Here is an 18,148-nt window from a genome sequence, read left to right on the forward strand (position 1 = left end):
ACCAAAGTGACAAAATATATGTCCATGTGTTTTTAGCTCTTTAAGAAGTACAGACTCAAATAAAGAGCTTTTGATGATTAAATGAGCAATATTTCATTGCAAACCACTGGAATGGCAGCAAGAACCTAGGAAGCGTAATCTCTGGAGGAAGTACAGGAGACACTTGGCTCTAAGGTGAGACAAAGAACAAAGGGTGAACCAATGCAACAGCAATATTCATAAGACACTATGTTAGAAATGAAGTTGACAAATTGGGGGAGGGGAAAGTAGGTTGAGGTGAGGGAAAATGAAAGAAATCAAGGAAGGGGTAACATTGTTTCTCAAGAAATGTACTCATAACTGTAACCCCTCTGTATATGAACTTTACAATAAAATATTTTTTAAAAAAAGATGTTGTCAAACTTCTCTCCATGTAAAGCGTGGGTTTATAGGAGCTTCAAAGGCCAAGAATAATTTTTTGGGCAGTCAGTGGTGGGGCTTGAACTCTGGGCTTGGGCACTCTCTCTGAGCTCTTCAGCTCAAGGCTAGCACTCTACCACTTTGAGCCAGAGCTCAAAGTTATTTGGAGATAAGAGTCTCATGGACTTTCCTGCCAGGGCTGGCTTTGAACCACAATCCTCAGATCTTAGCCTCCTGAGTAGCTAGGATTACAGGCATGAGCCTCTGGCATCCAGCAAGAATGATTTTTTTAATGTATTAACTACTTACATGAACACAAAAATTGCTTCTATATATTTTAAAACATTCGATAAAATAATATGTTCTGTATCATATAATGAATAAAATAACCAATTCATAATAATTCTGTTTGGATTTAGGCTTCTCCAAATTATAACATTGCTTATGACTCTAAACAAGAGCAAGATGAAAATACCTGTTCATATCTCCACTATTTTCTCAATAACTTTGGGAACACAAAGGAGAAGGAAGAAGATAAATTTTATAGGAGAATCAGTGAAGCATATCTTGACACTTAGATTTATAACATTTATTACCATAGCAACTGACCAAGCTGGAGTATTAGCCGCATGCCAAACACTCAATGACAGGTTTCAAAAACACAATGTAAGTGTTTCACTACAAAATTAAATATCTTCCACACTCATTCTCAGTTCCAAGGTTTTGGGTGTTTTGTCTTTATTTTTACAAACATGTTATTTAAAATAACCTGTCAGAAATCCTCATAAAACTAAATTTAATGTCATATATCTCAAGCACAGATAATTTTGAAAAATAGACACTTCAGCCACTTTCCAAAATAAATATTGGTAAACTTCGTATAAAAATAATTCATTCAATATAAAACTCCATGGAAACCACTTCATTTCCATACAAGTAACTGTAACTATATCTGTTCTAATATATACTTGGTACTTTGCGTTGCCTCTCTGACAGTGAGAATGCGTGCAGAAGTCCTTCACTATTTTAAAGTAGTTGGTTCAAGAGCAAAATTATGGACTCAACTAGCTTTCTTTTTCATGACGTCATTCTTTTCATAACTCCATGTACATGTTTTCTCAAAATGCTACCTAGCTTCATCATAGTAGAAAATTTTAAATTTGTATTTGGAAACCTGATAATGCATGTTCTCAATAACGAATACTTCAGAAAAGTTTGTTAAGGTAACTTCCCAGAAGAACCTCAGAGAAGTGAAGTAAAAAAATAATTTTTTAAGACTACAGGAAATAATGTAGAAAGAAGTCATTCTGAATCTGCCCTCTAGGTGGCACAGAATTTTATGGTTGCAGTGTACGTTATTACATGGGAACCTGTGTGCCCAACTCTTAAAAGCCAGAGGCTACAATGCTTGATAAGAAATGTCCTTATGGATACAGGTGGACCTGTTGCAACAATGAGAAGTACAAGTTGTCATGTCCAAAACGAGCTTTACAACGTTGGTGTGGGGGGGGGGGGGGGAAGGGGGGGAAGGGGGGGAAGGAGAAGGATTGGGATTAGGGGGGGAGGGGGGAGGCTGGGAAGGGATGTGAAGGGTAAACAAAGGAGGAGGCTGCAATGCTTGGTAAGAAATGTACGCATTATCCTGCCCATGTAACTGTAACTCCTCTGTACAGTATGTTCACAAATAAAATTAAATTAAATTAAAAAAAAAAAGAAATGTCCTTATTATCTTGCCCATCCCATGTAATTGTAACCCCTCTGTACAGTATTTTCACAATTAAAAAAATAAATAAATAAAAAGCCTAAAGCTTATTTTCCTTCAACTTTTGATAGTTACTATCAATAGTCTCTCTCTCTCTCTCTCTCTCTCTCTCTCTCTCTCTCTCTCACACACACACACACACACACACACACACACACACACTCATGCTCACCAGCAATGGAACTTGAACTTATAGCCTAGGCACTGTCTCTTAACTTTTTCTACTCAAGCTTAGGACTCTACAACTTGAACCACAGTGTCATTTCTGACTTTCTGTTTGTTAACTGGAGATTTAAAAAAAAAAAGAGTCTCAAGGTTGCCTGCCTGGGCTGCTACCAATGGCAATCCTCACATCTCAGTCTCCTGGTGATCTGGGACTACAGGCATGAGCCACTGGTGCCCAACTGATAGTTATCAATATTACTAAAGGATGGGACCATATTTGATATTTGAAAATATGATTTGGTTTTATTGGAAAAGGGTAAAAGGAAGTAGAAGAATGTCCTGAATAGGGTTATTAATCCTTATTTTAAGTCTGCAACCTCCCACTGGTTTAGGGAATTTGTGCAAATCTTTCTATTTTCTTAGTAGGTTTGCACAGCAAAGCCTACCTATTTTTGTATTTCTTGTGAACATGTGCGTCATCCTTAAATGGGACATAGAGCTCCAACGCATGGCTCTTGCTCTCGGTAAGGACTGCTTTATGTTTTCTCAATTTGGCTCTTGGGGGTTTGAAGCTAGGAAACATTCTATTCTTGCTAATGGCACATGATTAATCTTCAAGCAATCTGTTTTAACTTGAAACTCCAATGATTAATTTTTTCAGTTTCTTTTGAAGAGGTTCAGATTAAAAGAAACTGAAGAGTAGCTTGTGTGGCAAATTCAGGTCTTAAAATATCCCAATTTCTAGATTTATCGTAAGTTAAAAAGTCCAAGGATAGAGGGATCATTCAGTGGGCTGAGGACTTGTGAGACATGTATAAAGCCATGGGCTCATTCTCCAGTACCAAAAGTGAGGAAGGAATTGTATAGATAAATGAATAAATAACATAAATACCATATTTAAAGCAAGTTCTCAGAAGAGAAGGCGAATATTTGACTATTCTAAACTATCAAATACCATAAATTTGCCTTAAACTTTATAAAAATCTACTTTTACAGAGCAGATAGTTTTCACAAAGACCCAGTAAGACATAGTTGTGAGGTCAACTGTAAAAGAGGAAACCAGAAGTCAAACATACTGCATAGATCTAAATCTATGTGGGTAGGCCAGATTATACCAATTCAGTCCGCATTCTGAAACAAAGTGCCTTAGTATTTCAGAAATCCTTTAGTGTTTGTTGACTGACTTATTTTTGGTGCTGAACCTGCACCAGTATGATCTGTGTGTGATCATTAAAGTCCTTTAACTGAGACCTGAAGCACTACAGTAGTCCTGGGTCCTGAGATGGCTATAGAGTAAACACACAGCCACAGCATTTGAAATGACTGGAACATCTATGTTTCCCTCTCTGGTTGTTCTGGGTCCTCAGCCACAATAGACTCTGTTTCAGTGGCAGTGCTTAGTGAGATTAATCTCCAATTACTACCAAAGTAGTGCAAAATTTAATCCTATATCTCATCTAAGATGCTTTGCCACTTGAACCACCCATTCCGTAGGCTTAATTCTTTGCCTTTTCTATACTGGACTTCAATTAAGCTCTAAATTCAAAATTCTATGTGTGTAGTCATTTGCTCCTGAACCTCTAAACTTTCTGAATATCAGTGAAAGCACTATCTTCTTCCCTTATCTTTACAGAGAGCTAAAGTTTTGTTGTCACACTCACTAGTGAGTTGGGATAAGTCCTACACCTTTCCTTGGTAAGAGGGTCAATGAGTTGAGTATATGAAATTCTGAGACATTTTAATAATGATGACAATGTGAGACAAGTATAATAACTTTGAAGGGCAAATAACCACAAAATATATAGAAAACCTTTTAATTGGGGATCTTTCTTGATTTTTGGAACTGTTCAATTCATAAAGCTGCAACTGGAATAAAAATTGCATGCAGGGATATACTTAGGTAATAGCAAATCAGCAGAATCCAGTGTCAGTGTAAGTACAGATCTGTTGATGCTTAGCAACCCTAAGCATATTCCTAATCACTAACCCATTTTTTTGGTGGTATGAATAGTCTTGAGCTTCTTGTCACTAAATATCTAAAGTACAGGTTTCTAAATCTAGTTTGCTCCCTAATATATGGCCACTGAATTGTCTTGTCATAGCTAAAACTGAAATCTATAATTTGTAGTCAGTCTTAAAGCCAAAGGGGGAATTTGTGCAAGCTGCATTTAATTCTTGATGCAGTCATTTATTTTTTCCTTGCTAGCTTCTTATTGTTACAAGTAAGTTTTATTAATAGGTGGTATTATAAGGCATGCTACAAACATACTCAGTAGCATGAAAAATATGTGAGTTTAAATCTGAATTCTGGTATTGCCCTATTAACTCTGAGACTCTGGACAACTGAATAGCCTAATCTTCAGGCAGAATTGGGTAGCATTCTAAGAATATAAATGTCTAATATAATTACTGTAGCAATTATCTGATTTAGAGTATGTATACCGCCATTCTGTTTTCTTTGTATGGAATGTATCTTGAATTTGGTATAGAAATGATTACCTAATTTGTTAAGTCCTCAAAAGTGTAACCTCTTATCCCAGAGCTAAATTTGTATTTATATCTGACATTTAATGAAGTACCACCTACTTCAAATCACCTAATCTGATGGCACATAATACAAAAACATCACATACTTTCAAAAACACATAAGGATCCCTATTAAGTATAAATGTGTAGGTGCATGTAGATGTGTGAATTAACACAATATAGAAACAACTTAAGGTAAAATGAACACATCTTTGAGACAATCATAGCTCACAAATATTAGTTTGAAGCCTTCTTTTAGATGTGAGTATAATACAGAAGGTTGGCTCTCTACACAGGTCTAATGTTCACAAACAATGGTACTCAACTTATTTCTACTTTGTAAATATAGACTCAAAGAGTTTGTAGGCATTGCTAGGCTCACAAAATGTTTCTCACATTTTCTTATGTCTACATTACTGACAGAAAAAGCAGATATGAATCATTTGGTAACAATGATTTTCAAGTTAGACTGATCATTTTCTTTCTTCTCTTCCCAGCCACAACTATAAGAGAGTATGTTATACTCCTATGACATCCTGTAACACACACCTGAAGTCTTCTTCACAGAAATTACACAGTTAGGTCACACATCTTATTTTCCATTATCTTATGAGTCTGAGTGGAACATGTTTGAAATTGGGGCATGTATGATACAAAACTCTCCTTACCGGAAGTTCCCAAGCTGAAATTATTTTCAACAAAACGTGAACAACTGTCCCGGAGGACTCTGATATCACTGAATAAGCAGTGGGCTGGGAATGGACACAGTACTGCTGATTCCTCTGTCAGAAACACATCATTCTCTCTTTTTTTCACTGAGGTGATCCCTAAATAGTAAACAGACTTTTCACTATGACTTTCTTCAGGGAAGGTTCTCTCCAGTTCCAAAAGCTCTTCCAATCCTGATAACGAAATGGGGGGTGAAATCATTTCAGGTTGCTGATCTGGTAATATAAAAACTGCCTGGGTGTCTCCCTCCCAGGAGCTATCAGAGAAAGAATCTTTCACTGGAGAGCTCTTGCTAGAGAAACTCTTGCTGACAGAACTCAGTAGAGGTCCTGGTTCTTCATCCATCTCACTTGATTTTGAACTGCTTAGCAGCATTGCATATTTTACAGAGGGCTGGCTCTGGCTGTCATCCTCGCAGGTGATCTCCGCACTCTCCATTTCTGAGAAGTTAGCACTATGGCACGGGTCACTGGTGCAAATCGAACCCTTCTCAAGATCTGGAGTGGTCAGGAAGAGTGAGACTACAGTTGCCGGCACCACTTCTTTGTTTTTCCATGATGTATCGACACTGATATATTCTGAAATGGTTTCAGGCTCCAGAAGGAGAGGACCAAATGTCAAGGATCCTGTATGCTTGGTAAAAAGATGTTCAAATGTTTCAGGCTAAAAGAAAAGATATATTTTAATGCTCAATTATATTAAAAATCGTTTGCTTCATTAGGTCAGGCTTGCCAAAATGCACGTGTGTAAGGTTAAGAATAAGGGACAGAAGTCAATCACAAATTTGGGGACTATCTGGGAACTAAAGGAGATATATTCAAAGTCATGAGGGTAACAGTTTAAATGCTTAAAAGTAAGACAAGACAGAATTAGGAAATGTAACGCTATGAACACCAACAAGCATAGTAATCAATTGCTTCAGTAAAACTGAGTTCATGGGACTGAGAAGGTAGCTCAGTGGTAGGGTGTTTGCCTTGCATGCATGAGGCCCTGGGTTCAATTCCCCAGCACCACATAAAAAAATAAAGTCGGAAGTGGTGCTATGGCTCAAGTGGTAGAGCAATAGCCTTGAGATGAAGAGCTGAGGAACAGCACCAAGGCTCGGAGTTCAGGCCCCAGGACTGACAAAAAAATAAAAAGGAAAAAAAAAACAACAAAAACAAAAAAAAGAGTTCAACACTACTTCATATGATTGTGTCTGAAAGCACTAAGCTCAATACAGATGGGTTTCTATAATTGGAAAATCTTATCATCTGAAGAATTCCTTATATTTTTTATATTATCTTACATTTCCACAACTGAAATTTTAAACCCCAAGTAGAAAAAAAAACACATCAAAATAAAATCAAAGAAGTAATTTGGCCAGGCGCTGGTGGCTCACGCCTGTAATCCTAGCTACTCAGGAGGCTGAGATCTGAGGATCATGGTTCAAAGCCCGGGCAGGAGAGACCGCGAGACTCCTATCTCCAATAAACCACCAGAAAACCGGAAGTGGCGCTGTAGCTCAAGTGGTAGAGTGCTCGCCTTGTGAGCTGAAGAGCTGAGGGACAGCGCCCAGGCCCAGAGTTCAAGCCCCACGGCCGACCAAAAAAAAAAAAAAAAAGAAGTAATTTGTCCAAAGATAGTCAAAAATAACTATTTCAGGACCTAAGATATGGCATGAAGTTAAAATAACAGCGACTATTAAGAACATACCTTCCTTAGGTGGTAACAAGAATCTCCTTGAGACTATGAAAATCAGCACTAATAATACCTATTTGTTGAAATCAATGATGGCGAAAGAGATGACAAGACTTATAAACTGTTCCTCCTTGCAAACAACTTCCTATAAAATATAGATTATGGAACACATGGAATGAAGACAAACACACAAGACAAATGTACATCATATATATTATAGGATTGATGGTTACATCACAACAAAAATCCTGCCAAGCAGCTACAAAACAAGAACCTGTTGGCAGAAAAGTCAATCCATACAATGGAAACATGCTGAAAAAAAAATGCAAAATAAAAAATACTATGGATACATCACATTGAAAAATTAACACAACTAAATAGGAAATGTGTTCAGTTTGTATATCACATATACATTTTAGCTTTTGAATTTTACAATTTTTTAAGCTAATAGCGTGACTTAGTAAGCTAATGATTAAGCTAACAATAGCATGACAATTATTCAGCTAATAGATCAGGCTTATTGCTTGAGATGATGGCATTTCAACTGTTCTTCATCATGTCTAGTACATTCCATACAAAAATACAACTCATTTAGCAGCTTGAAACTTTTAAGTGAAGTATATTAGCAATTAAAACAAAAAGAATAAATATACAAAACTATAATGCAGTACACTTATGTAAGTATTAAAATACTGCCTGGTAACAAAATTTATTAATACAATTTTTTTGTTATTCTATCAGTATAATACATGAACAGCAAATAGTTTATATGCTTACTTTCTGACAGAAATCAAGAGATTTCTTATTTCCTTCAAATATTTGCTTGTTCACTTTTTCCCCTAAAGGATTCAACTATTTATATGTGCATAGAATTATTTTAAAATGTTAAATGAACTTAGAAAGTAAGAATACCAAATAAAGGAATTAGGTTTTTATCACCATAAAGACAAAAATAAAAGTGCACAGAAAATTACCCATAATATACAGTCCAACCCATAAGTGATCTTCAAATGACTTGTTACATCCTATGCTCCCTAAAACCTCAGTATGGGCAAATAATTGTTGGAATCAAATACTATGCATTTCTTCAAATGCATTCAGGTGGAAAATTTCACTAAGAAATCAAACCCCTATATTACTAAAATATATTTTGCTAAGGGTCACAACACTATTAAAAGTATGTTTATTCCAAAAAAAAGTCATTTGAAGTGACACTGATCAAGCTGCATTGCATTTATAAACTGCTTTGTTAACTGGCATATCCTTTGTACAACTACGTAAAAATACAAAAAAAAATTAAAAAGATTTCACTCTATGCATTTAATTTGGGGGGGACATATTAAACATTCATTCAGCTGGTAAGAATTTTTAAAATCTTTTTATAATTCCACTCTCAGATTTTCCATTCCAATGACATCTGTTAATAGTCAACGGAGAAAAACACATTCCTCTGAGGGTTTTTTTTCCACATCCAAATAAAACATTGAATAAATCTAATATAAGTGATTCAAGCATCTGGCTAAAGTTCAGTATTATTTGGGTTCATAAATTTGATTTTGTTTGACTGTGAGCAGCAGAGTACAGTTGATATGCTAATTGTGCTCTGGTGAGTGGTCTTTTGTGAGGTAAAAGAGTCCTCACTATGAACTATTTGTAAAAATGTCAAAGAGTGTCTCTTCTTTATACCATTACACACTTTTCTGCTGCCAAAACTCTTGAATAGCTCAGTGGATACAAATTAGATTTAGGCAGGAATTGCCCAAGAAGGCTGGACTGGAGGCTGATGCTCTCTTTTGATCTGCAGAATCTAACCTGAATATATAGAGTTATTCTTATAAGAATTCTAACTTCCACTGGCCTGGGACCAGCACAAAACACATCTGGCTTTCTTCAAATATCATGCCATTTTCACAGCTATTGAAAACAGAAATTTCTAGATTGATCTAAGTTAGATACCAAAAAAAAGCTACAAGACACGAAAAAAGCCACACAAATGGATCCAATTGTAGGTTCAAGTTTCCATAAAGTAATTTAACGTGGAAATTTGGGGACATAAGAATTTAAACTAAATATTTTCACTGCATTCTGTAGTTGGAGTCATTCTGTTTCTAAGGATATGTATCAGAAGTTGCAGTTTTGGAGTTCACTTAGCTATAGCTCATCTAATGGATGTTTCATGACAGCAACAGTCATAATTTTTAAAAAATGTTTTATGATTAGGAAATGTGACCTCAAATCCAGAAACCATCAATATTACTTTCAAGCTTCAGATAAATTTGAAAATCAACTCTACATCCCAACTAAGCTGGATTCAAATCTATAGCAGAACTCCAAATTTACACATCTCTTTTAAATACAGTATATGGTAGTCCTTGATAGTTCAACCATTATTTTTGTTTGTTTGTTTAAATTTTCTCCCCTTCTTCAAAATGTAAAAATCTTCTAATAGTCTATGGACTGTTGGAAAGTTGGAACACTGGGTTCATCTGTAGTGATCATGATTAGACTTCAAAGAATGTCCGTTCTCTGTTTAGATAAAATGAAACAAAATAAGAGCTCAAAATTTTTTTTAAAAAATGCTCAATATACAAAAGAAAAATATTTCAAAGCATTTCCTGTCAGCCATAGTGATGGATTATAAATTCTGTGTTTACGTGACTGTAGTGCATCCTTTTAGGAAAGGATTTGAAATACAGTTGTTTTTTCCTTTTCGTACAGGATATCATAATATTATACTCCAAGGACAGATTTCGTTAATCCAACGTAAGACAAATTAGAGATGCGTAATAAAGTAGAGAAACCAAGAGAAGAATAAAAGCCTGATTTATACATTTGTAACCTCTTTGTGCAAGAGAAGAGAAGAAGAAAAACAACAACAACAACAAACAACAACAAGAGTATAATTCAAAGAAAGTGAGCAAAGAAAACAGAGGACCATAAAACACTCAGAGTAGACTGCACTTGTCGAGTAAGTGGAAGGGGTGAGTGGAGAAATTGCTGGTAAAACACATACATAGGAAGGAAGGAAGGAAGGAAGGAAGGAAGGAAGGAAGGAAGGAAGGAAGGAAGGAAGGAAGGAAGGGAGGGAGGGAGGGAGGGAGGGAGGGAGGGAGGGAGGGAGGAAGGGAGGGATACTGAAGGCTGAAAACAGGCCTGAAGGAAGCTCAGACTATTTGACTCTGCTGAACACAGAAGAGCCTTCATAAAAGAATCCCCTCCATATCCAAATTGGGGATAATTGATTTCTTTATTACAAGTCTTCCATAATATTTTTTACTTTCTTTTTTTTTAATTTAATTTAATTTTATTTGTGAACATACTGTACAGAGGGGTTACAATTACATGGGCAGGATAATGCGTACATTTCTTACCAAGCATTGCAGCCTCCTCCTTTGGTTTACCCTTCACCTCCCTTCCCAGCCTCCCCCTTCCCCCCCTCCGTATCCAAATTGGATATTTGTTCTCTAGGGCAATGGAGAAACAGTATGAGATCAGCCATGAGATAGTACTATCTTAGAACTGCACGCCTAGGATGACAGTCTCTGTCTGTATGTCCTGGGCTTCCAGTCAACCTAACTACTTCTTCATTCATATAGGGAAAAAAAGGAAAAGAATTACCAGATATTTGTGAGGAGTCTGAAATCAGAAAAGAAAAGCCAAGCCAAACAAGAGGAAAACATGACCTGATGAAAACAGAAAATTCAAAGGAGAAAAGAGAAATTTACAGGTAAACATGCTAACATTCAATACGCATCTGTGAACATGGAAGTAAAGATCCTGCGGGGCTGGGCGGGCTCCGGAGGGAGAACAAGAGAAGGGATGACACGGAACAAGTACACTGTAACACCGTCCTCATGGATTGATATGGTGAATTGAAGTCCTGTTGTACAACTTCAGATAATCAAAAATGCATAGAGATTTAAAATTTCTACAATTGGTATTATGGTAAGACTTAAGAAAATTTTGCATGCATGCATCAACAAAACACTGAAGAAGATAGTAGTTAGAAATGTGCAAACAATATTAATATTTAAACACCCAACAACAGTACTGAAAGAATAGAAGGTGGCAACGTATCAGAATACAAAACAAAAAGATACAGCTGTACACAGATGATCCAACATCTAGATACTAGAAAGATAGAACCAAAGAAATGGGAGGGAAAGAAATAATAAGATTTCTTAGGCTTAAATGATAACCAAGTTAAAATTTAGAAATGCACTGTAAACTTAACATTAACTACTCAGGAGGCTGAGATCTGAGGGTTGTAATTTGAAGCTAGCCAGGGCAGGAAAGTCGTTAAGACTGTTATCTCCAGTTAGTCACAGAAAAATCTGGAAGTGGTCCTGGGGCTCAAGTGGTAGAGCACTAGCCTTGAGCAAAAGGAGCTCAAGGACAGTGCCCGGGCCCAGAGTTCAAGCCCCAGTAACACTAAAGTTTTAGAACATCAAAATAGAAAGAAATACTTATTTTGTATTAGCAAAAAGATAAGAAGTACTAAGAAAGTGCATATTTGATAGAACAAGAATGAAAGTGGTGGCTCATACTTGTAATCCTAGCTAATCAGGAGGCTGAGATCTGAGGTTTGCAGTTCTAAGCCAGCCCGGGCAGAAAAGTCCATGAGACTCTTATCTGCATGTAACTAGCAAAACGAGCTGAGGCTAAGGGAAAATGCCAAGGCCATGAGTTCAAGCCCCAGTATAGACATAAAAGAAGAGGAGGAAGAGGAGGAAGCGACAGAAAGAAGGGAGGAAGGGAGGAAGGAAGGGAGGGAGAGAAGGAAGGAAGGAAGGGAGAGAGAAAGAGAAAGGAAAGAAAAGGGAGAGAAAGAAAGAAAAAAGATAAGAAAGAAAAGGAAAAAAGAAAATAAGAAATAAAGAAGGAAAGAAAGAAAGAAGGAAAGGAAGGAAGGAAGGAAGGTAGATAGGTGGTATGTAGGTAGGAGGATGGGGAAAAGAGAAGGCGAGAAAAAGTATATGGATGAGTAAATTATCATGAGCAAATACAAGTTTATTTATCCACTTTCCCACAGGAGGAGATTTAAATTATTTGAACTCTTTTTTTCATTTATTACAGTTTCTGATTACTGCTATTTACAGCAGTGCTTCAGGAAGCATGACTGTATATATTATTCAGTTGTCTGGAGCGCATGCCCTGATATTTCCTATTACTTAAAAAAATTGAAAAAGTACATGTACACAGTTCACTAGTAAGACAGTAGGGGAGAATATCTATTGAAAATATAGTGTTCTCTATTTCAAGTAAGTAGTAAAATTATTTTGTGCGTTTCTTTCACTTCTTCATAGCTGTATGGATGTGTGTGAGAGGTTAGAAGATAAAACATAGTTCTCACTGTGAGTCATGCAAAAAAATGTAAAGTCACTCCCATACAGAACAGACCCCAAAGTTAGACAAATTGGCTCTAAAAAAGTTACCTAGCCACTGTAAACTTCAGTTTCTCTTATATAAAATAAAGAGCATAGGGCTGAGAATGTAGCTTAGTGGAAGCTTGCCTAGTATGCGTGAAGCCCTGAGTTTGATTCCTCAGTGCCACACAAACAGAAAAAGCCAGAAGTGGTGCTGTGGTTCAAGTGGCAGAGTACTAGCCTTGAGCAAAAAAAGCTCAGGGGCAGTGCCCAGGCCCTGAGTTCAAGCTCTGGGACTGGCAAAAATATAGATAGATAGATAGATAGATAGATAGATAGATAGATAGATAGATAGATAGATAGATAGATAGATAGATAGATAGATAGATCGATCAAGAGCATAATAGTTATATCAAGGATATCTGAATAATACTAAAATAGGTTATGTAAAATATTAACTAATATTTATCAAAATCCTTATATGCTACAAGTATCATCTTCAATCTCCATTAACAACCAGTAAGGTTGCAGCTCACCTTAACCTCACTTTGCAGGGGAAGACACAAACATCCTGAGATCGATGGGAAAAATCACAGGAATATAGAAGCATGTATCTCACTGACCTGCCCGTGCATAAATGGACTCATATTTCCAGGAACTACTTAATGAATCCTACCTTGCTATACTGCCCACAGCAGGAGGAAGTTCACAAGTTCTTGTGATGAATAAAATAGTCACTGTCTTCAGAACATTAAACAATAATAAGCTTTAGGAACTTAACTGGGTAAATATTCTCATGAAATTTATAATTAAAAAGGGCCTCGAGAAAGAAGGGCCAAGTGCAGTATATTCCTTGAGAAGGAAAGCTGGGTATATGTAGAAGGAAATTAAGGCCTAACAAAGGCCCAGGGGCACAAACAACTGGGAAACAGACTATAGAGAAAGGCAATGGAGAGCTGGCTTAAGAGGACTGTTATCATCATGTAGCCAGAAGAAAAACCTGAAGATATTCACAAATGATTAACGATAAAGATTTATTGATGGTTATTATGTTCTCCAAATAACTTGTTTTAATAGCTGTGTGTTTTGCCATGAAGAATCCATTTTATATTTCTAGTTTGAGGAGTCTAGAGTCTACCTGGCTTCAGGAGTAGAAAAACTACCTCATTATAAGCAATAATAAAAAAAATCCATTAAATCCTAGAGTTTTCTGAAAAAGTCTTTTACAGAAGTAGGATCAAACTATTTTATTATAGTTAGGTACTTCATAAGGTACTTTTGCTTAAGTAGATATATATATATATATGTAAGTTTTACTGCAATTGCATATTTAGATAGTAGTGAGGATACGATTGATCTTTGAAGGTTATTAAATAACTTTGGAGAGTAAAACAATAGTGATAAAAATATTGATTACTAGCTGTTTGACTGAACATAGTTTACATTAAAAAAGGTTTTGCCATCAGTTTTGACCTTTAATATCTAATATTTATTTCATTATGTTCTCTGAACAGAAGACAGACATATATATGCTTCCTCCTATATCCTGCTATTGTTAAAAATACATAATAACCCATATTAAAGTGAATTGAATAAAAACTTTTAAATCTTAAAAAAATACTAAAGGATCTAAAATTCATATGACATCTAAGGTGTGATCTTACATATTCTGGGTTAAAAATTAATAAAAAAGTGAGTGACCTTCTGAAAATTAAGTCCTTGTGCCCAGGAACAATTCTTGGGGTTTGGAACATCTTCCCAAAACAGTTTTTTCATTCTACAAAGGAAAAATAAGACATCAAAAATTACAGGAAAATCCCTACATTGAAAATATTACTTGTGCAGACAGATGGGGTTGGGATAAATGGGCAGGAAGAGTAATGGAAGCAGTGACATTGATCAAGATGGATTGTACACAGAAATGTACACGTTGAATTGAAACCTTTTTTTGTATGTTGACAGTTAATGAGCATACAGAATATACATTAGCTCATCACACCAGTTTTAAGTTAAAGAGTTCTACTGAACTTCTATCTAGAAACAAGTTAATAATATTCTAATTAAAAAGCCCACTCTGATGTCCTAATAAAAAATAGTTTCTGTGCCAATAGTTCTGTGTTACATACTGTGCATACATCTTTCTCCAAAAATAAGAAATGAAAAATGAATCTGGTTGGTAGAGAGAAGCCCAGCTCACTTGGCTCCAACAACTTAATTGACTAGAAAGTAAAACCAGTTTCTAAACTTTTCCTTCCTTTTCTTTTGATGGAAGAAAAAGGTTGCCTCAGAAACCTGGCATGCGTCTGGATGTCTCAACACAGGGTGATGTGACACAAAAATAGCTCAGAGAACTCAAGGCCATTTGTCTGATCAGTCAGGCAGACTAGAGCCAAGGCCCATTCTCTCAGAGCAAATAAGCTCCAGGTAGCCACCAAAAATCCACTTTTAAGGTCCTGCAACCACCACTAAACCCTCAATCCAAACTGAAGAGCTCCAAAAGCTTTTAGCCACATCCAAGAATATTGTACCTATATTTTTCTCCTATAAGCCTGTTCATTCTTCTGTGTGTGTGTGTGTGTGTGTGTGTGTGTGTGTGTGTGTGCATATAAAGAGAAAAATGATATACCTTAAATTCTTTCTTGAGTTTTATGTTGTCTAATCAGAGTGGAAAATCATTTCCTGAAAACAACTCTTTCTTTTTTATGCTAACTTCATTGTATACTACATACATACAATATCATATAAAATACTTTAATGTTCATGATTTGAGTTGTAGAGCAAGGCTTAAATTTACATGATATTAACACTATATACATACCTTTGGTGTGATATTAGCAATGTCCCAAGCAGTAAGACAGAAGAGGAAATAATTATGGGCACAATTACAAATAGACCTGCATCATTCTGGTGTTTGTTGATATCATCTGAAAGAGAAATATCATTTACACAACTCAGAGCAAAAGGGAATTTTAATCTACTTCTGTATAAAAATTATGCTTTTTCTGATTTCAACATAAATCTGTATTAGTCTCAAAATTATAAAAAAGCACAAAATATGTGCACATGAATAATCATTTTATTCAATATTAGATTAAAAATGTAGCAAACTTTTTTCCCAGTTATTTGCTTGCTCAGTTTCTCCATGTGATAATTTATAGATCACATGAGTCAAACGTGTCCATTAAGTTCATATGATGAGTCTCACTATCTGCTTCTGGCAAAGCCAATTTGTAGCACCTGCCACTCTTTTATCTCAATCACTGCAGATGCACTGATTTCTTGCCATTCTTTGAACCCTGTGCTTACTCAGCAGGGCCTTGGCACACGGACTCTTTAGCCTGAAGAGCTACAAAGTCCTACAGGAGTTTACTCAAACATCAACTCTACAAAACAAAACAAAACAAACAACAACAGCAACAACAACAACAAAAAGACCATTTCTGGCAATCCTAGCTAAAACACCACATATTAACTATATGCCTTCATATTATTTTATTTTCCTTCAAGCATATATCTGTATCTGACGTACTTTATATAACTTACATACTACCCTTCACTCATTTTGGAACCTTGGAAATTAAACTCCATAAGAGTAGAGACTTGTATTCATGAGCTTCTCCCAAGTTATTAAAACAATGCTCAAGAGATAGTTATTAAATAACAGACAAATTTAAAGTTATTTTTATTCTCAATTCAGATAAATGCTTCTCTCTTGAAGTTACTTAGCTAAGTTGCTTTGATTTAAAAGTAACTTAAAAATAACAAAATTGAGCCAGGCACCAATGTAATCCTGGCTACTCAGGTGACTGAGAGCCGAGGAAACAAGCCAGCATGGGTTGAAAAGTCTGTGAGACTCTTATCTCCAATTAACCGGCAAAGAGCCAGAAGTAGAGGTATGGTTAAAGTGGTAGAGTAGAAGCCTTGAACAAAAAGAAGCCCAGCAAAAGTGTGAGCCCCTGAATTCAAGTCCCAATACCAGCACAAAAATAAATAAAAATGTTCATTAAAATTAATTAGAAATAGAAGACCTATGAATTTACTACTGTAACAGTTCTGTTTTTAGAGAAAAATTTATTCCCTTTGAACCATTCTATAATAAATATCTCTACATAAGATTCAATTCTCCCATTATTATATCAAATACAAAATAATCCAATGGCAACACTACTTCTAACATATTACAAAACACACCAGTGTAAAAAGAAAACAAACTAAAAATAAAACTTTTACCTTGGGTGAAACTATTAATTATCTTCGGTTTTCCCACTCCCTCCATAAATACTGGGTGAAGACTGAACTGATACTTCTCAATGGGGATAAAATAATCTGAGGAGAAAGACATGGTAAGAGCTCATTTGTACTTAACTGTGTGAAATGTATACATATAAAAACATAGCTTAAATAGACATATATGCAGAAATAAGATGTCAATTGAACTGATGATGAAAGAAATTTCAAAATTAGCCCCAATACTTCAAATTTTCTACCAATACAATTTTCCAAATAATTTTTCAAAAATCATATCCAGACACAGATGATTGCAATTTTCAAAGGAATGTTCCTGGTATAGCCAGTTTGTTCAAGTTCACTGGTAAATGGCCTCTTGTTGTACCCTCATTTTCTTTGCCAAAACACTACATACTCCATCATTTCACTTATCCTCACAGTAGGTAATAGTCTTTTTCTCCAGGAAGTTGTCTTACTTAATGTACCTACGCAAGATATCTGGAAAATTAAAGTCTTGTGAAGTCCTCTGTAAGACAGGTAGAATGGAGACCCAGAGTTCTCCTACAGTAGCTGGGAGTGATCATCTCCACAGTAAAGCTCAAGAAAGATCTAGTAATGTTTTTCACAAATGCTAATAATTGTGTACTATTCCAAAAGAGGTAGATACTTTTGAAGTCTAAATTCAGTATATCTTTGGCTTAAAGAAAGGCACCTAGACAGCAATGGGAAGGAATTTAGTTCTCCATCAATAACTTATACATAAATTTATCCTGATTCTAGATCACTGGAAGGAAATGGAGGTGTGAGTCCCATGGATGATATTGCACCATGACTGTGGAAATCACCAACTCCACTACTTAACATCCCTTAATCCTCACTGGAACTTGTCAGTGCTAGGCTGTGCACAGATGCTATGTGCTCTGCTGAACTCTAGGACAACTGGTCTGTCTTCAAGAGACACTGGCCTTGTTCACCAGATCCTAGATCCTTAGACTTGTGACCTTGCATTCCCACTCATTACCAGTGATAGCAAAGTGGATGCATAGTTTGGGAAATAATTTAGCATTAGGTATTAAAAGCCACTAAAAAAATGATGGTGTTTTTTGTTTATTTGGGGGGATGTTGAGGATAAAGTTGAAAGCAACTTGAATGGTTTAAGTAGATTTTATAATATGTAATAATATATATATGTGATCATCTAAAATCATAGTAAGAAAAAATTAGAGACAAACCTAAAAGATTTAAGTGTGTCTGTGTACAATATGAAAGAAGCCAGGGAAATGGAACAAAATGT

General features: G+C 35.8%; 1 protein-coding gene across 4 annotated transcripts in view; it reads right to left on the minus strand.

The window, feature by feature from the left end:
• Positions 1-4,119: 4,119 nt before the first annotated feature.
• The window catches only part of Lepr (leptin receptor), a 71,676-nt gene continuing 57,647 nt past the window's right edge, over positions 4,120-18,148 (minus strand). For 3 of the 4 annotated variants that reach the window (XM_042676133.1, XM_042676148.1, XM_042676141.1), the window contains exons 16-19: positions 16,858-16,953; positions 15,446-15,551; positions 14,329-14,404; positions 7,458-9,787 (exon numbers count right to left, since the gene is read on the minus strand). In XM_042676133.1, coding sequence (XP_042532067.1) covers positions 9,770-9,787; positions 14,329-14,404; positions 15,446-15,551; positions 16,858-16,953 — 296 coding nt within the window. In that variant the 3' untranslated portion in view covers positions 7,458-9,769. Of the gene's footprint in view, positions 6,245-7,457; positions 9,788-14,328; positions 14,405-15,445; positions 15,552-16,857; positions 16,954-18,148 lie in introns of those variants that run through there. The other variant, XM_042676156.1, reaches the window with a different exon arrangement.

The sequence above is a fragment of the Dipodomys spectabilis genome, unplaced genomic scaffold (assembly GCF_019054845.1).
Source record: "Dipodomys spectabilis isolate Male_0828 unplaced genomic scaffold, ASM1905484v1 ptg000002l, whole genome shotgun sequence".
Lineage (NCBI taxonomy): Eukaryota > Metazoa > Chordata > Mammalia > Rodentia > Heteromyidae > Dipodomys > Dipodomys spectabilis.